Below are 19,198 nucleotides of genomic sequence, written 5' to 3' on the forward strand. Positions count from 1 at the left end.
TGAAAAACCTCCAAATTTCTAGAGACAAACCCATAATAATTCATGTCTATGATCCTTAATATATGCACCACCATTGTTTATTCTACTAAAAGAGTGCCTTCTTGTATAATAAATAGATTAGCTCATTATGATTCGAAGGAAAGGCAAGTCCATTCATTCATTAACTAGTCTTTTTTTTTTACTTGGAATGCAAAAGTGCATGTATTTTTATCTCAATACTTTACATTTGCACTCTATCCTCCATGAATAGATACATAGTTGTTCGTGTTCATTGGGTAAAAGATAAAAATATTTTAGCTGATATAACACATAAACATATTTGATCATCAGTTCAAATCCAGGATATATATTTCACCAGCAAATAGTTGAAACATCACTACAGATATATTATTTAATCAAAAAATGAGCTCCCTGCATTTATCAGTTCAATAAAATTTGGATCTATCTAGCATCATAGCTTCTGCTATATTACACTCTCATGCCTCTCATATACTAATTATTTGGATAGATTTGCTTTCCATCAACCAACAAAGACAAGAAACCGGATAAACCAAAACAAATAATATAAGTATTAGCGTCTGCTCTTCCATCCTCAGTAAAATAACACATAAATGTGATATCTAGTCTACAAGCCTAGTGGGCTCTCCAGATCCGCGGGTCGCAACCGACAGAGAAAACAGCCCGACTCGCTCAACTCACCCATCGGGACCGAGTCAGCGAATTGGACTCTCTATGAATCCCGTATCTCGCCCAGATTCGGATCGGCGGACTCACCAGTATGGAGGATGTTATTTGGCTTCTCGTTTCTCTGGCCCTCGTTCCGTCCGTCTTCTTCTAACGATATATAGGTAGAAATAGTCGCAGGGGCCCTTCAAGCCTTTTCCATTCTCTTCTCCCCGGCTTCCTCTCCTCATCCGATCCCATCATGGCGAAAGCCTAAGCCTATCCCTAACCCCAGTTCGCCTCTCCCGGGGCCTATTTCCGGCTCCCCTGGAACCCTAATCTCGCCGGCTGCCGACGGATCCCTTCGCCCCTCTACCGCCTGTCCTTCGCGTTCCCAGGTTTTGCTTGCGGATCGAACCCTGATCTCCTTCTCTGCTCGAAGCCCGGCGCTTCTTGCGGGATTCTAGGGCTTGTTTGCCAGATCTGCCTCCTCGGATTCTTGATACGTGGAAGGAGCTGGTAGGTCTCTCCATTTGAGCTGCTGCTGGTTGATTCGCTTCGTAGCCAATTCTTCCTGAAAACCCTAACATTCGTGGTAATCTTCCGCTAATCACTCTCTCTTTTTTCTGATCAAGAACGCTAATTATCACACGATCTCGCCTTCTTTCTTGATTTCCTCGAGTTTTTTCGGGATGCCTTATTGGAATCCAAATTCCCAGATGTGTACTGAAATCTTTGCACGGCGGTGTTTTTAGGCGTACAGTTAGGCTCTAGTTTTCATGGAGGGATCTTCAGGCGATGGCGCCGCCGCTTCCGTACCGCTGGCGAAATGGAGAAACGATTTTTCCAGGGCGTTTCAGTATTATTTGGACAGATCTACTCCCCATACGCTCGGGAGATGGCTGGGAACGCTGGGAGTTGCTATGATCTATTGGCTCCGTGTTTATTATGTGCAGGGGTTTTACATTGTGACGTACGGTCTTGGGATCTACTTGCTGAATCTCCTGATTGGGTTTCTGTCCCCTATGGTGGATCCGGAGCTGGAAGTTTCTGATGAGCCTGCGCTTCCTACGAGGGGTTCGGATGAGTTCAAACCCTTCATTCGCCGCCTACCTGAGTTCAAATTCTGGTAAACTCCGGGGGTCTTTTACTGTAATTCAGGATCTTTATTGTTCCTTTTCTTTCCATTCATAATCGGATTTAGTAATTGCTTTTAATTTCTCGAGTAGAAATTATCATTCAGAAAGATATTTATCAGAAAAAAGTAATATGAAATTTCTATTTACTTGGGCTCTGACGTTTAGTGTCACTGACATGCTGCCTAGTTTCATTCTTTATCTGTAGCAATTCTCGAATTACCTTTTCATGTCATTTTCTACTTTTATGAATCTTCTTTCTGTCATTTTCTAGTTGTCAAAATAATTATCTTATTTTATATTCCTTTATACGAAAGCATTATTAGCGACTTTTTAAATTCTACACCATACGTTGATCGTAGTAACTGGGAAACTTTGTGTCTTGTGGGATCCATCATAGTTTAGAAAAGTTCTATGACATGCTCTCAACCTGATGTTGACCCTCATTGGCAATATCATTCTTTGAATGTTTTTTTAAGTTCAGCATCATTCAGCATCATTCTTCTCTAGCAACTTTGTGGTTCAACGTTTAGGGCCGGGGGCGTAAAAACTTACTTGGAAATTTGTATTTTTTTAGGTAAGTGTTTTTTAGAGAACATTTAGACTGAAAAATAATTTACCCATATTTTTTTATACATTAGAAAGTGACTCTGAAATTTTGCATTACTACTTTCCCAGGTAAGTTGCCAAGATTTATCCATATTTTTCATTATACTCTTTGTCTATATATATATAATTTATATATTTATTATGTAAAAATATTATGTATATATAATATTATATTCTATTATAAAATGGTTATTTTACAATGGAAAAATGACTTACCCACCTCCTAGGTGGGACTTTTTCCTCATGGATAAATGCTACCCATGAGAAAATAACTTACCCACTTGGAAAAGCATGAAAACTACCACACCCCGAATATAAAGCATAATAGACGACACATACTTGCAGGGCAGATTATACAAGCATGCAAGGCTACTGATCAAATCAAAATAATCTCAGAGCAATAATAATTCTTCAATCCTCGAAAATTAATTTAATCAGGATCTAATCAAATCATTCTCGTAATCAATTATCCTAAAGTAATATAAGTCAAAATATTCTAACTAATTATTATTATTCAAATCAAATAAAACGTTCAAACTAAACTGAACTAATCTAAATTAAACTAAGTTAGAAATCCAAATAATCATAAATATCTCTAGAAGATCTAGCACACTTCCAAATTTCGAGCAATCATGATTCAGGATCTGAAAAATGAAAAAAAAGAATAATGAGCTACATCAATCCAGTGAGCAATATAATGCACCAAAGTGGGGTCTAAGCATACCAAACAAATAAATAATCAAATAACATGATATTGTCTCGGAATAAATTAAATCTCGAATAATACACATTTTTTTCGAAAATTATTTTTTATAAACTGATACTAGACTCAACATCAGGCTACGGCCACGTAATTCAATGACATGGGTCAGATAGCAGGTACGGGCAGGGGTGAAAGTGGTTTGGATAATATCCGTTTGAATCCGTTTTCGTAACTGAATCTATCCGGATATGGATATAAATTTGAGCATTCGACTAATATTTGCATTCGTATTCATATCCATCAAAGAAAACTGGATATGGACATGAATAGACAACTATCCGATTTGTATCCGAATATTCGATTCTATTTGTAACCCTATTTAATTTTATATAGAACTCATCAACTTTTAAGAAAAATATATAACCACATTAACATGCAATTTATTTGATTTTCCATCCACTTAGTAATATTTTTGATTTTGTGGTCATAAAGTTTAATCATCCAACTTATATTTGTATTTATATCTATACTTCTAGTATCCGATTTGTAACCATATCTGTTGAAAACAGATATGCATATGAATTTTTGCATCCGACTAATATTCGTATTCGTATTCATCAGACAAAACAAATATGGATATGGATGTACCAATATTCGATCTATATTCAATTCGGTTCCAACCCTAGATACTGGGTGCACAAGGTGCCACATAACAAATACCTCTATTCTAATCACCGGTGGCTCGATGTCGAAATTAGTTTCTCATATTACTAGTCGATAGGGTCAACGAATAATCTTCATTGGTGGAGCCTGATCATAGCCATGCTAAGAATATATATATATATATATATATATATATATAACAAATTTCATAAATTACCCAGCCATAATTTTTCAATTACAAAAGTATTAAAATACATATTTTAGAACAATTAGAACAATAATAACAGCATGCTTGATCTGTTTAATCAAATATAAAACAGAAGATTATAATCAAATTTAATAAACTAATTATAATTTTTCAAAGGTCATTAGAAAACACATTTTGAAGTGTTAGGTTACTTATCTTGTGAGCGAAACCAAACTATAGATTCAATTAATTTCAAAAATCTCTCTCGGAACCTAAGATTCTAACGAACACTCAACTGAAATCTTCAGTGAGCATTGCGGGCTAAGATCGTTGGAAGTCAAAAGGAGGAGAAAGGAACTGGCGGTGGTCTAGAAGTGGTAATTAGCAAAATCTGTTGGTGGTGAGTGCGAAGGGGGTATGAGGGTCTTTAAATAGCCGTTGGAAGTTAGGTTTTCTAGCTCTCATAGAAAATTAGAATGGAGGAGTCTGTTTTCTATTCCAAGTCGAACATGGCTCTATTCTTTTTTTTCCGTCTCCTACTCTAACTTTAACATCTGGGCCGGTCAAGTGGACTAGGCATAGTTCTTTACTATATAGGCTGGGTTTCACAAGAATATGGATAAGTTGGTCAATGGGAAAGTTGACCAACTTTTCCCTGTTATTTACCCACCAAAGAATGGGCCCTTATTATCGTTTGCTCACAGGCTTCAAAGTCAAGTGGAGGTATTGTTGCTTTGTTCAAAATAAATCAATTTATCATGTTTAGCCCTGGGGAATGGGGAATATCTGTCAGTTCTTCACAATTTTCACTTTCTCCAAGTTAACTCAATGTGCAAACTTTTCATTGCTGCATGTTGCTAATATTTTTACTTGTTTATATAGATGAATGATAAAAATTTTTGTCCTCGCCTATTAGTACTGCAGAAACTTTGGTATAAAAGTAATTTATTATTGGAGCACTTTGGAACTGTGCAAGGATTGATAATTTATTTAAAGATTGAAAAATAAAACCAGTCTCAACCTTGTTCCATCCTTTTTTGGTGAATTTCTGAGTGCAAATTATGCATTGCATTCTTCTTGTCATTCTTCTTGTCTGCAGAAGATCTCAACTTAATAGTTTTAAGGTCACGACGTGGTTAAATAATATTTTATGAGAGCAAGCTTCAAAGGCGCTAGTTACTAAATAGATAAGGAATGTCCATGGGAAATAGTGATTGCCTGATACAGTGCTGCATGGACATGGTCTTCAGATTCAGATGCCGATTCATATCCAAATGTCTGATTGAAAAGAGGATAAAAAAAAGAATAAGAGGAAATAGACGAATGAAATGATGTTAATTAGGTTATATATATGATAATATTTTTCAAAATTATTTTAAGGATGTACTGTTTTTATGTTTTTTCATGAATGCTTCTTTTTTTAACTGCCAACTTACTAGTGATGGGTTTATTCATAATGTCATTCTAATTTCTAGATTTCAATGGTTGTGACTTCTTTTAAGTGTACAAGGGGAGGTGTATACTCCCATGTATCTTAAGAAGATGACATGGGAGTATACTAGTAAATTAATGATTCTCCCATAGATTGTAAAACATGGTCACAAGTATTTTATAAGTTGCATCTCCACCTAACTTTTAAATCTACAATCAACAAATTTCAATGGTATAGTGCTTGCCTCTTTTCTGATTTTTTGATATGTGTTATCATGGATTCTTCAAGTGGGATGCAAGTATCGCCAACATTATTCTAATGTAGATCTTCATATGGAAGTAATGAAGAAGACCATCCGTGCACACTTTAGGTGCAAAATTTTTATATTCAATTGAAGCATTGCTGCACACATATTGCATTTTAAGCATGGAAATTGATATCTCTATGAATTTATTGGGACCATGAGAAGGTTTGGTAAAGTTTGAATAGTTTTTCAAACAATATGTTTTGAATTTGAAGTCTATCTTTTTTTAAATAGTTGTCTTTTCTGACAAAACACTTAATATTTTCGTTGATTTAAAATTCGTTCTTTTGTTAAGGTTTTTGCTTTATTTTCTCTCTTTACGTTCTGGTAATTTGTCAATGCGATGGATCCTTTTCTTTTTCGTGTTGTCAATAAGTGTAAATCAAGGATTTGGGAGCAAGCTGCTATCTCTAGTATTTGACAATTTTTGAGCTTTGTATCCTGAAAAACCTCTACTTAGACTCTATATGTGAAAAACTTTTCTCTAAGAATTAATATATAAATACAATATGATTGTGCACTTATACCTGTATATATGTATGTATATGCTGTCATAGGTTCATTTAATAGTGATAATTTTGTTTTGTTTGTTCATGTGTTTTATGAACTTGTTTGATTTAGTCTGATCATATTGAAAATTGTTATTTCATAAAAAAGACTTATTTGCATTGTGTTTTAATTATTGTTTCTATCAAGGAAGATATACAGGTTCTATATCATTTATATTTTATATTTTCTGGGGCTCTGCTATTGGTATTTTTAGTTCCCAATCTGTTTATATGGGTCTTATTATACTTTTGGTTAACCCTGAAATATTAGTTAAATTTATACGTCATTACTCAGAGAGAGATTGGATATAGAGATAAACATCGGATGGAGTTAGCTATAAATATTTCAAAATTAGGTCACCAGACTAAACTTGCTAGAGATTCTTTGGGAGTAATGATTATTGTTCTGAGTCTAATGTAGCAGAGAAGTGCCTGTGCTCTTTGGTTATTTGAGGTTTTGTGATAACTTGTAATTTTTTTTAAAGAAAAATAGATGTTTGAAGGTTGTTTTAGATTTCTTTTAATCATGATGATGTCACTGACGGGTCTGATGTCATCATATTTTTCATCTGAATTAACATAGTGCATATGAATTAGATTCACATTAGAAGCTTATCTATAAGAAGGAACCATCTGTTCTTTGTAAATTAGATTCAAATGCTTTTGGTGATTTAAGTCAACTGAAGTAGGGTGGATGTATTGTTTATCACTACTTCATAAGGGTTCTTAAGTATGAAATAAGGAGATCCAATTCCACCACTTTGTTTTATCTTGGTTCAAGGAGTATAGTGAGACATGCCAAGCAACAAAGAGGGACTGATGCGGGAATATCAGTTGTATCATGTAATATACGCTCAATTGCAATATGGTGATGATATACACTCTCTTGCAATATGATGATGATGGTAGATATGTTGCAATTACAAGCTGGCTAGTTGATTAATATAGATTATATACATTATAAACTTTAGTGGTGATATAAGTTCCCAGCTTGCGATAACATTCTTATTTTAGGATATGAATGATGATTTCCCTTGGGGGCTATAATTCTTTGATGAATCCCTTTGTGCTATTTGGTCATCTGTTAGGATCAACATGAAATATTTGGTCTTGATGGTGTAAACGAAGATCAAAATTTTCCTGGTTGAGGAGTGAGATTTGTTCTTGATAGGAAAGTCATTATTTCTTATATGTTGATTTTTAGGGCTTTGACTTCCATGTTAGTCTTTCAGGGACGAGAAACATTATGGAGATGTAGGTTTGCAGGCCATCAACTTGGCAAGCATGTAAATCAGTAAAAGAACCCTTGGGATGAATTTTGATGAGCTGAATAGTCTTTTGTTATGGATTTGTCTAGATTCAGAGAAAGGAGGCATATCCATTAAGGTTAGTTGGGAGGAGTAGTAGTGTGTTGGGTTGGTTTTATTTTGGCTTTCACTTTTGCTTACCTACTGGAATATAGAAAACTTTCTTTTTGCTACTTGGTATCACTGTGGAGCCTGCTTGTTTGTTTGTAATTGATGCCATCATTTATAGGGTATCACTTGCAAAGAGGTACTTTGACTTAGTGCTTGGTAATGATTAGCTGGTGACTTTAGTGCTAATTTTCTGAGTGAAATAGCATGATGCATATGATAGCTGGACTGGCTTATAGGTTACTTGTAGATATTCCACCATTTTTTTTCGAAAACAGAAAACTATGTGCTAGCATAGATTGTGATGACAGATATCAAGGTTCTTCACAGCAAATGAAGCCCCTCATTTTGGAATTTTTTAAGGGCCCATTAGGTATTGCTTCTGTTTTTCAAAAGTCCAAGAAAAAAACCAAACAAGGCTGAACAGTTGTGTAAGAAGAAAGTTGATGAAACCCTTTGTTGTTTAAATTGTTTGTAAAACCATTAGAGCTATTGGCAGCAAAAGATTTGTTCCTTTCAGGGAAAGAGTGAAAATAAAAGCAAGGACTGGCAGAAGCTCCATGCAAATGCAATCTCCAACATCAAACTCCATGGACTATTTCACTTGTAGGGAAATAAAAGCACAAAAACAACAAAAATACGAAAACAGGCCCTAAGAATTCCTGTCAGCAGCAAAGGGCTGCTACATGTGATTACCAAAGGCTGGTAAAACAGCAAGCTGAAAGCAATATATCTTGCTTTCTCTGGCGTCAACATATTTGATGCTACTCTGGTTCTCCTTGAATTAAACTATTGGGTAAGAAAAAATCATGGACCAGCGTAAAAGCTTATTTCGACATTTTCCTTGAGCTTAGAGTTGGTCTCCTAGGGACTCTAGGTAATCAATTCGAACTGCGTGTGCTATCAACAGAGATTTAGGAAGCTAAGGTTCCGGCTTATGTTGTCAATGATTGGCAAGTTATTCGAGCTTTGGAACGTGCAAGTAAGGGTGGTGAAAGCCAGATATAGCTTCAGTCCCCTTGCTGTAGTATTTAATCTTGAGGTTGGAAAGCTATAGTGCAAAATTCAAAAGAAATTGGAGCTGTAGACAAGTGGTAAGTAGGCACTATGAGTTTGGAAAATGCATTTCAAGAGTGTAGAGATATCCTTGCCTTGGTATGAAAAACAGATATGACTGAAAGTAAAATGAAGCATCTTATATTTATATGTTTTGGATATGTAAAACAGTACATATGTGACATGATTATATTCCATACTTTTCCCTGAAAAAAAAATCATTGATTCCAATGTCAAATATTGTTTTCTTTAAAGAAGAAAAATAATTATATTACTTTGTTTTTAAAACATATAAAGTATGAGCAGAGATCCTTCTTTGGAAATTTTAACCTTGACGATCATAAAATGAATTTTTTAATGGTAGGAGAGTTTTACCGATAAGCATGTGTAAGATAGTTAGGTGTTTGGACTTGAGTTGAGATGTCTGGAAATTTAATATGAAAGTATTTTTGAGGACATGATGGTCAGGAACCTGGAGCTTGGAAACTTCTAATGTCTTTCCTTAAAGTTGGTTGGGGAGGTTTTATCTGTGTCAGTCCTGGAATATAGGAAAGTATATTTTGTGGTGATTGGGAATCTGGCCTAAGTGGGGTAAAAGAGGCATATGAAGACATTTGAATGCTGAATGGTAGCAATACAGGTCATTTCAAGAGGATCAGATTGTTTGATCAAATGGTGAGTCTATTATTAAAGTTGCTTGAGCCTTTACGATGTAGCCTTGTGAAGTCACAAGGTAAGGAGATTTTGCACGTTTAGAAATTCCATTTTAATTTTGGTATTGGAAATATGATTTTCAATCTTAGTGGTTTTGGCTCTAGTGTCAGACAAAAAATATTAAAAATTCAAAAAGAGAATATGCTAGAAAAAGAAAATAAGTTAGTCAAATAAGCAAACAAGATATCATTTAAAAGTATAATATATTTTTTTGGATGATTGAGTATATCATTCTGGCAGTTTAATGTCAAGACAATATTTGTATCAGTGGAATGCATTCATGTGTGTATATAATTTGATGAGTTTATAATTATGTTTTGCTTCATTTTAGATTACAATATACTTTTCATTGTCTGACAATTTAACTATATGATTATCAGGTTTAAGATTTAAGATGTGGGATAGTTGATACCAGTCAAATATTGCAATGCTTTTAAATATTCACAAATTTTGCAGCTTAACCTAGGCAAAGTGCTTCTTAGTATTGAAGAAACTATGAAATGGTGAAAGATCGGCATGACTGGCCAATTTGTGCAATAAATTTGGGCCATAAGCATTTTTTTTAAAAAACTCAAAAATCTAACAATGGATCTATTCAAGCTGAAGTTATGATCAAATTCAATGAGTGTCTGGTAGGTCTTGACATGCTTATACTCAGCCCATAGACCCAATGGGTCTTATGAAATCTCACCTGCTGGTATCTGAAGATGTGGGCCTAACCCAATTCTTTTTTTTTTTTTTTTTTTTTTTTGGTGCAACGGCGGCTCATACCCTACGGGTATGAATACGGCCTACAAAATCAGAAGCAAGTAAATCTAAAAGAGACTCCGGCACAGTGTCGGGCTCCCGCACAGTAAAGCCACCAGAGTGGTGAGCCGCATAGGAAGCGACCCAATCGGCTGCACAATTCGCTTTCCTGTAGACGTGTGTAGCCTGATGGGTTCCACACGCCTGCAAAAGTCCGCGAATATCCATGAGTAACGGTCTACCCTCACCTGCACGACCACGACCCCTAATCCAATCAATCACAGTGGCTGAGTCGCCCTCAAGAATGACCTGGTCGGCATGCAATATCCGTCTCGCATAAGATATGCCCTCCCATGCGGCTCGGAGCTCCGCACATACCACCGATGCATCGAAGATCCGCTGCCCCCCCCAGTGCCACTAACCTGGCATCATGATCACGGATGACGAAGCCTGCACCTCCACCACTTCCGTCAGCTGCCAAACTACCATCAAAATTCACCTTCAGGAAGCCAGGGGGTGGGGGTACCCAGGATACGAAACAGATGGGCGCTACAAGAGCGGTCGGGGTACCCCAGATGTCCCTGGCCAACCTGAAAGGTGACCTAACAGTAGTGCTAAAAAATTCCTCTGCATGCAAAAAGGCCCTGGCCACCACCGCCCTCGGGGATGAGCTGCGACTCTCAAAGACTCGTACATTCCTGTCTAACCAGGAGTGGTAAGCCAGATATGCAATACGAGTCCCTCTCTCCTCCACCCCGGGTCCTGCCCCTGGGAACTCCAGAAAACGGATGAGCTCGGCTATGGACGACCATCTCTGTCCCGGGTCATAGGCGATCCCTGCAGACCTCCAAATCTGAACAGCCCGCGGGCACTCGACTAGCACATGATAGATAGACTCCTCCACCTCCGGACAGACAACACAATCTGCAGCTATCCGTACTCCCCGTCGCATCAGAACATCCTAGTGGGTAGACAACCCCATGCTACCTTCCACAGGAATAGTGCGATGCGTGGATGAACACGTAGTCTCCAGATCCAGGCACCATCAAAGTGTCGGGTCCCCACTCCTCCTCTCCACTGCGCAATATCGCGGGAGCTCACTATCGTCCTCCCGGACAAACTCCATATCCTCCTATCCACTGCCATCCCCATCGGGATCGGTAAGGCCAACACTCTATCTGCCAGCTGATCATCAAAATCCCGCCTAACGAGGTCTGCATCCCATCTCTGCTCCCCCTGGACAAACAAAGCACTCAGTGTGCGCCCCTCCAGCCACCCGTGATCCATCAGTGTGGGCCAATCCTGCAATCTGCCCTCCGATAGCCATCTATCCTCTAGGATACTGATAGTCCGACCGTCCCCAATCTCCCATCGGATCATAGGCAGCACCCCCGGGGCACGAGTACATATCTCTCTCCAAATAAAGGAAGATCCACGTCCGGCTCTGAATGTATCCGAAGTAATGGGGTCACCATACTTCGCTCTCAGCAAGGAAGCCCAAATACCTCCCGGCTCCAGAATAAATCTGACTGCCAGCCTAGTGGCCAGTATCTCCCTACGCTCCAAAAGAGAGTGGACTCCCAGCCCACCCCGACTGGTTGGCTGACAGATGACCTCCCAAGCCAGTAGGTGGATGCCCCCTCTGTCCCCACGGTGCCCCCATAAGAAACTCCTGAACAACCTCTCCAGGTTCCGGAGCACAGACACCGGTACCAGTGTATTAGACAGTAGGTAAACAGGAATAGAGCTCAAAACTGACCTCAGTAGGGTAACTCTGCCCATCATCGAAAGAGTGCTCACCTGCCAGCTCTCCAGTCTCCGTCTGATACACGCCTCCATGGACGAGCACTCCCCCTGCCGTAGACGTCGACCAGTAATCGGGACCCCGAGGTATCTAAGGGTCCCCTCCTGCTCGGCGATCCCCAATCTGCTCATGATGGATGCCTTCACCCTAGGATCAGTCCTCGGGCTAAAGCTGATGGCTTACTTAGATAAGTTAACCATCTGACCTGAAGCTCCACAATATCCCTCCAGGATTCCACTAACAGTCAGAGCTGACCTCCGAGTTGCGCGGGTCAGTAGTAAACAATCATCCGCAAAAAGTAAATGTGAGATACCTGTCGCGCCCCTCGCCGGCCTGTATGCCTCAATCTCCTGTGACACTGCTGCATGGCGGAGTGCTCGTGACAAAAAGTCCGAGTAGATGATAAACAAAAGTGGTGACAATGGACAACCCTGCCTCAGACCCACTGATGACTCAAAATACCGCGATGGGGAGCCATTTATCAATAATGCAAAAGATGGTGCCAGAATGCACCCCTGAATCCATCTAATCCACTGTGGGTGGAATCCAAACATCTCCAAGGACCGCCTAACAAAATCCCACCTCATCCTGTCATACGCCCGCTCCATATCCAGTTTGATCCCCATCAAACTCCTGCAGCGGGGAGCACTCTGCAGATCAGTCATAAACTCATGGGCACAGAGGACGTTATCAGAAATCGAACGTCCCCCTACAAAAGCTCCCTGCTCCTGACAAATAATCCTGGGCAAAACACCTCTCAGCCTCTGTACCAGTACCTTAGCCACTACTTTGTGCAAAGTCGTGCACAAACTGATAGGCCGGAAGTGGCCCGGCTCTACTGGGTCATGTCTCTTCGGGATCAAAGTGATAAAAGTCCGCCTCCACTCCGTAGGCATCGAAGCCGATGCAAAAAACTGCTGAACAGCCTGTAGAATCTCCTGTCTAATGATCTGCCAATACCTCCTGAAGAAGAGTGGGGGAAAGCCATCCGGACCTGGGGCCTTATCCTCCCCTAGAGACCATAGGGCCTCCTGAATCTCCATATCTGATACTGGTCTGCTCAATGCTGCATTCTCTCCCTCGGTGATCTGCACCTCTGGAACCAATCCCCACTCATAGCCATCAACATCCAGTCGCTCTGTGTCAGTCCATCTGGCATGAAAAAACTGCAATAGTGTCCTCCTGACAACCTCCATATCCTCTGACTCCTGCCCACTACTATCCCTGATCCTGCGAATCCTATTCTGCTGCCTCCGCATGATAGTCGACTGATGAAAAAATCTCGTGTTGCGATCTCCCTCGCGGATCCACTGAACCCTCGATTTCTGTCTCCAGAATACCTCCTGCTGCCTGAGTAGAGAGTGATGCATGGCCAAGAGTCCCCTAAGCTCCCCCTGGTCCTCCTCCGACAATCCTCCACCACTATCCTCTTGGGTCTGCGCCCTAGTAATAGATGCTTCAACTTCCTCCACCCTTCTGAAAAGATTCCCCACTTCCTCCTTATTCCACCGAATCAACCGGCGTCTAGTCAGCTCAAGCTTCCGAGACACCCTGTACATTGCACTCCCACGAACAGGCGTTCTCCAGGCCTCCCTCACTACCTCCCACGACCTCGGGTAGGATAACCATACCTTCTCAAATCGAAATGGAGAATGAGACTGAATAAAATGTGAAGTACTCACCAATATGGGGCTATGGTCAGAGGCAATTCTAGGCAAATGGCGCACCCAGTAATCTGAGAATCTCTGGATCCATCCAGTCGAGGCAAATACTCGATCGAGCCGCTCCCATACTCTGGCCTGACCCTGCTGGTTGTTGCACCATGTAAATCTTGGGCCAGTGAATCCAAGATCAGCTAGCCCATTAGACATCAAGAAGTTCTGAAATTCCCTGACCTCAATTTTATTGGTGAATGCCCTACCGCCCCTCTTCTCCACTGGACTGTCAATGCAATTAAAGTCCCCTGCTACCAACACCGGGTGCCCCAGCTGTATGAGGCTTGTGGCCTCCTCCCACAACACTCTCCTCTCCCTATAGTCCGTACTTGCATATACTGCAAGTAAAACCCATGGGGGAGCATTGCCCTCTGATATCACTATATTCACCTGCTGCCTGCACTGGTGGAAAACATCAATGTTGCACGACCCCATCCTCCACAGTACAATAATCCCTCCAGATAGCCCCTGCGCCTCCACTGCATAGGTACCCCAAGATCTCGGGATAACATGCCTGACCCGCTCCAAACTACCTCCCGACAATCTTGTCTCAAATAATATACAAATCTCGGGATCATGAAGACTAACCAATCTCTGGAAAGCCGGTTTGAAGGACGGCTTCCCCGCCCCCCTGCAATTCCACAATAGAACCTTCATAAAAACGGCTGAACAGTGCTTGGTGGAGTCTCAGATTCCTGTGACCCATCCACCACCCGTGACCCCTTCTCCTCTGTGGACGACCCATCCGCCACCTTCTTTGACAAAGCCTCCCTCATTTGTTTGGCAATCACTGCAAGAGCCGAGCCGCCAGCGTTGCCACCTCCCCCATCATCCGGACTGACCGATTTCATCTGCACACCGTCGGCCGGCAAGCATCTGGGGTCTCCCGTATCCATGATCTCCCCTCCTCCAGAACAGGACGAACCATCCACTGGAGCCTCCGCCGGGATCCCGCCGCCGGCCGCCGATGTAGAGGCCGAACTTGAGTCCCCCGGCCGATCCACCGCCTTGACGTCGCGGCCCCCCTTCACCGTACCACCGGACGCGGCAACGAAGGGCTTCCCATCAGTTGACCGGACTCCTCCCACAACCGCCGGCGACAAACTCCGGCTGCGGAAGCTCCGCCGGTCAGCTCCCCGGCCTGCCATCGCCGGCCGCGGCACGTTTGGCACGGAAGGGTACCGTGCCAAACGGGCCGTGCCAGTCGACTTCTTGGTTGGGCTACGAGCCCGTTTCAGCACAACAGGCCCCGCCTCGGCCCGATGAATGGCCCGATCCACGTCCAGTGGGCCTGCAGATATGTTCGGCCCGCGAATCTGACTTGGGCCTGGGTCTTGGGGTCTGGTTGGCGATTCCGGCACTCGGTCCTGGTGCCGAGTCAACTCAGTCATCTGAACTCCCGCCGCCACACCGGGTTCCGGTTGCCCCGACCCCTTCCCCGGCGACCCTCGCCGGGCGACCTTCTTTGGCTTACGCCACCCCTCAGTGTCCGGCGATGAGTCAGCCTCAACCTCAGCCGTCTCCGGGGTCGGCTTCACCAAGCTTGCTCGCCGAGCCGTCTCGGCCGCCTCCGTCGTCTTCTTCACACCGACCGGAGCGCCAGTGTTCCTCCAGTACCTCTGCCGGGGCACCGTCATCCACGGACCAAAGGTCATCCGAACCTTCATTACCTGCGGGGGAGCTTCCGATCCGTGCCTTGGACCTCCGCCTCCGTCCGATCCACTAGCAGGCTCGCCCTGCCCCTCCGTCTCCGTGCCTTGGACCTCCGCCTCCGTCCTCGAATGCATTCCCGGGGCCTGGTAACAGCATTCACCGGCAAAGTGGTCCAGACGGGCGCATCGATAGCATAGCCCCGGCAGATCTTCATAGGCGAAGGTCTGCCAGAATCTCGCCTGCACGCCCTGGACAATGGTCCCCGGGACCAGCGGTTGCCGGACGTTGATCTCAACTTTAACCCTAGCATACCCGATGCGCCGCCTCTCATGGGAGAATCGGTCGAGCTCCAGGGGGTTCCCCACCTCCGCCACAATCACCCTGATGGCCTCCATGTCCCAGTACTCAACAGGGAGCCCGGGCAGCCGGACCCAGACAACCGATCGATTCACCGAATGGGTGCCCGGAATGAAATCGGGAACCCATTTTTCCATTGCCAAGAGCTGCCCCGCCACCACCCACGGCCCAGCAGCGAGCGCCGCCGCCCGGTCGTCGCCCGATGCAAACCCAATTCTTTTTTTGGATGGGTGGGGTTTTAGTCAATTTAGACTAGAACAGCTAAATAGTTTCAGTTTCTGGGTTGGTTGGTACCCAATCCTGTGCCAACCTGATAATAAATTTGGTTAAGGGGTCTTGTATCTTCATTGCATGACTATAGCACCTTAATCAGTTCTTTCACTTTATTGTCAAATGGTGCAACTTTAGTACTGGTATTGTACTCATGCCTCATTCCATTCCTGTATTTTTACTACCCCTTCATCTGGAAGTTTCTCATATCTGCCACTTATACGTTTGAGCCTATTGATTCCTCAACGTTTGGAACCATATAAAAAAATTAGGGCCTTTCTGCCATTATATAAGGTTTTTTTTTCTTAAGTTGCTGAGGAATGTGTTCTTTAAATAAATATAATAGAACCATTTTTCTATTTCTTTTGGATAACAAATTCAGATTAAGAAACCAATCATACTGTAAAATTGATTGTTTATTGGACCTGATTATGGACTTGTTTTGGTTTCTTTTTGTTGAAAGTGCATTACACATGCTTGTTTACTAATTTGCTCTTATTCCATAAACCTAGTTTAACATTCATCAATTCTTTTAGAATGATTAAGTATGTGTGCCGTCCTTGTTTCAGTTATAAATTCAGCAGATATGTCAACCATGGGCAGTGAATACTTTAATGGCAGCTAATCTCTTCTTGTTTTCTTCAGGTATTCCATAACAAAAGCCTTCTGTGTGGCATTTGTGATGACTTTCTTCTCTGTATTTGATGTTCCTGTATTTTGGCCCATTCTTCTGTGCTATTGGATTGTTCTTTTCGTCCTGACAATGAAGCGGCAAATTCTGCACATGATCAAATACAAATATGTGCCATTTAGCATGGGGAAGCAGGTATGAACTAGCTTTAATACATGAAAAATTTATTATTGCTGTCCCAGTTTCTACAAGTAAAAATATTATGCAATACTAGTATTATGAAGCTTTGAATGAGGATGTATAAGGTTGCAAAGCAAATTTCTTTCAACAGTATGAAAGCATGTCAGCTGCACTGTTGAATCATTAGACAGCCGGTTCTGCAAGTAGGTTGGACATGCACCTGATGTCAACTGTTGTCCATAGGGAGAGATGGCAACATTGCTTCTGTGCACTTCTGCTTGATTGACTTGATTGTTGATATCAATACTGCAGTGATCTATGTTGTTCATAGTAGTCAACTAATCGTTTTTCTCTGTTTGTTGAATGTGCTATTTTCCAAATTGAGTTCTGTTTAGCCCTTGTGTTACTGCCTAATATATGTTTTAGCATACCTAAATGATTTGAGCAATTTAATGTGGTTAAGCACATGAGTTTATTATTTTTTAGCTTACATATCGTTAGAATGTATATAGTTACCTGTTTATCTATTTCGATGTTCTCACCTGTTTTGTTTGGGTCAGAGATATGGTGGCAAGAAGACTTCTGCAAGCAGCAGTTTGTCAAAGGACTGATCTCCACGATACTCCAGCAATAGAGGCAGAAATGGCAGAATGGGCATTCACATATTTGATGTGTTAATTGCTGAAGTTGGATATACATATATTATGTTCTGTAATTTGGAGAGCAATTACTTTTAGTTGCATATTCATTTTGCTTGCCTGTGGGCGTCCCTTGTTTGTCTGTCATGGATTACATCTTTTCATGCCCATATGTTGTGATTCTCTGCTCTTCAATGGAATCTGATGTTACCTATTGTATAAATAGGCTGAAGGTTTCTTTTATTTATTTATTGTTGAGAGGTAGAGAGACCATACTAACATTACCCAACTTCAGTTTTTTACAGTAATTTATTGGACTTGCGCATTCATTAATTGCCCAGGCGATTGACTACCATCAATTTTTTTCGATAAGTGATAAGCTGCCATCATTAATTGGTGTACTCTGCTCATGTCGATGAGAAAGCATAATGTCGAAAACCTAGTGGCTTTCCCGGTGGTATCTGCGGGGCCTTCCGTGTAATTTTAGGTAGTTTGGTAAATGACAATCAATGAATTGATACAGGTGATTACCAGCCCTCGGCGAATGAAGCTGAAGCTGGTGTTCTAGACGATTGCGACTGTTTTGGTTTGCTGGTACAGGTGAGAGGTTATGCATTCCACTTAAAACGTGATCTACAGTATCCATATTTTGGTAGGATTGCATCGGAAATTTTTCTAAATAAAAGAAAAGGTTTCCACTACCATTAACATGTTTTCAGTGCCTGCTGTAAATTGTCAACTCCATAAATTCGTTATAAGGGCATCAAAACAAAATTTTAGAGAAACATATACAACCCTCTGAAGCTTGACTCAACGCACGCAGCAGCCCTGAAAACCTCTTCCTGTTGGATGCTCATGACCTCCGCGACAAATTCCGCAGCAGGATAAAGACGATCAATAGCCAAATCATTCTCACATGCTAGCACTTGTCTCCCAATTTACTGTCATGCCATCACGTCTCATTCTTCGCCATGAAGCAAACCATGTCTGAAAATTTAATATCGGCGCTAGCACAATATAAGCCATACCAGAACAGTGCTTGTCATGCATTGGCGCACGCAAAATGGCAGGGCACACCTCATCACCTCATGGGTGCCAGTTTGTTCCTTGCACTAGTATTTCAAGCAAGGCCTCGTTCACGTAATAAATAAGAATTTCAAAATATTTATGTAAAAAGCACAAATGAATTAGCATACTAATTTACGAGCACCATCAATTATGTTCAGTTTCTGCAACTTACTGGTTCTAGTTGGCAATCTCTTATCCTGCAAATTTTAGTTCTCAAATTGTACACAACTCTTCAACTTGATCAAATCAAGGGGCTGATCTTTCATCCTCTTTCTTTAAAAAGCAAAATTTTACATCACTTTAAACCTTTCATTTTCCAATACCAAGATCTTTTTCGCCTCACACAGTGTGCATTCCAATAATAAAGCTCTCTTCTCAGATCAGCTTCAACTCCCCTAAGAAAATGCTCAACAAGCTTCTGCTTGGGGAAAAAAATAAGTCTACTATAATATATAATGGGTTTAAACTTATTGCTTAATTGTTACATCGTAGGATGTTAAATCAACAAAAGGTCATTCCACAAAAAGTTCAAACAAATTCTTTTAATTTTGAAAGGGCAACAGTGTTTCCTGGATAATCATTTTAGGATGCATAAATTCACTAGCAACTTTTGAAACCTCCCACGTATCAAAAATAACCTACAATAGAATATTAATCTCAATGTCATTAATCAGCTTCCAATTGACTGCTCCAAACAGTACCAGT

The 19,198-nt window shown here is 41.4% G+C and overlaps 1 protein-coding gene across 2 annotated transcripts; it reads left to right on the plus strand.

The window, feature by feature from the left end:
* The first annotated feature begins 767 nt into the window (after positions 1-767).
* LOC103703740 (protein RER1B-like) lies at positions 768-17,668 on the plus strand. Of its 2 annotated transcripts, none has more exons than XM_008786693.2 (4): positions 768-1,258; positions 1,419-1,792; positions 16,622-16,802; positions 17,348-17,668. In XM_008786693.2, exons 2-4 carry the CDS (start codon positions 1,443-1,445, stop codon positions 17,396-17,398), a joined length of 582 nt encoding a protein of 193 aa, XP_008784915.1. In that variant the 5' UTR covers positions 768-1,258; positions 1,419-1,442; the 3' UTR covers positions 17,399-17,668. The 2 variants fall into 2 exon arrangements, with proteins under 2 accessions (XP_008784915.1, XP_008784918.1); XM_008786696.4 differs by having other exon boundaries at positions 834-1,258; positions 1,383-1,792.
* The last annotated feature ends 1,530 nt before the right edge of the window (positions 17,669-19,198 follow it).

Source organism: Phoenix dactylifera, chromosome 6 (genome assembly GCF_009389715.1).
Source record: "Phoenix dactylifera cultivar Barhee BC4 chromosome 6, palm_55x_up_171113_PBpolish2nd_filt_p, whole genome shotgun sequence".
Taxonomy (NCBI): Eukaryota; Viridiplantae; Streptophyta; class Magnoliopsida; order Arecales; family Arecaceae; genus Phoenix; species Phoenix dactylifera.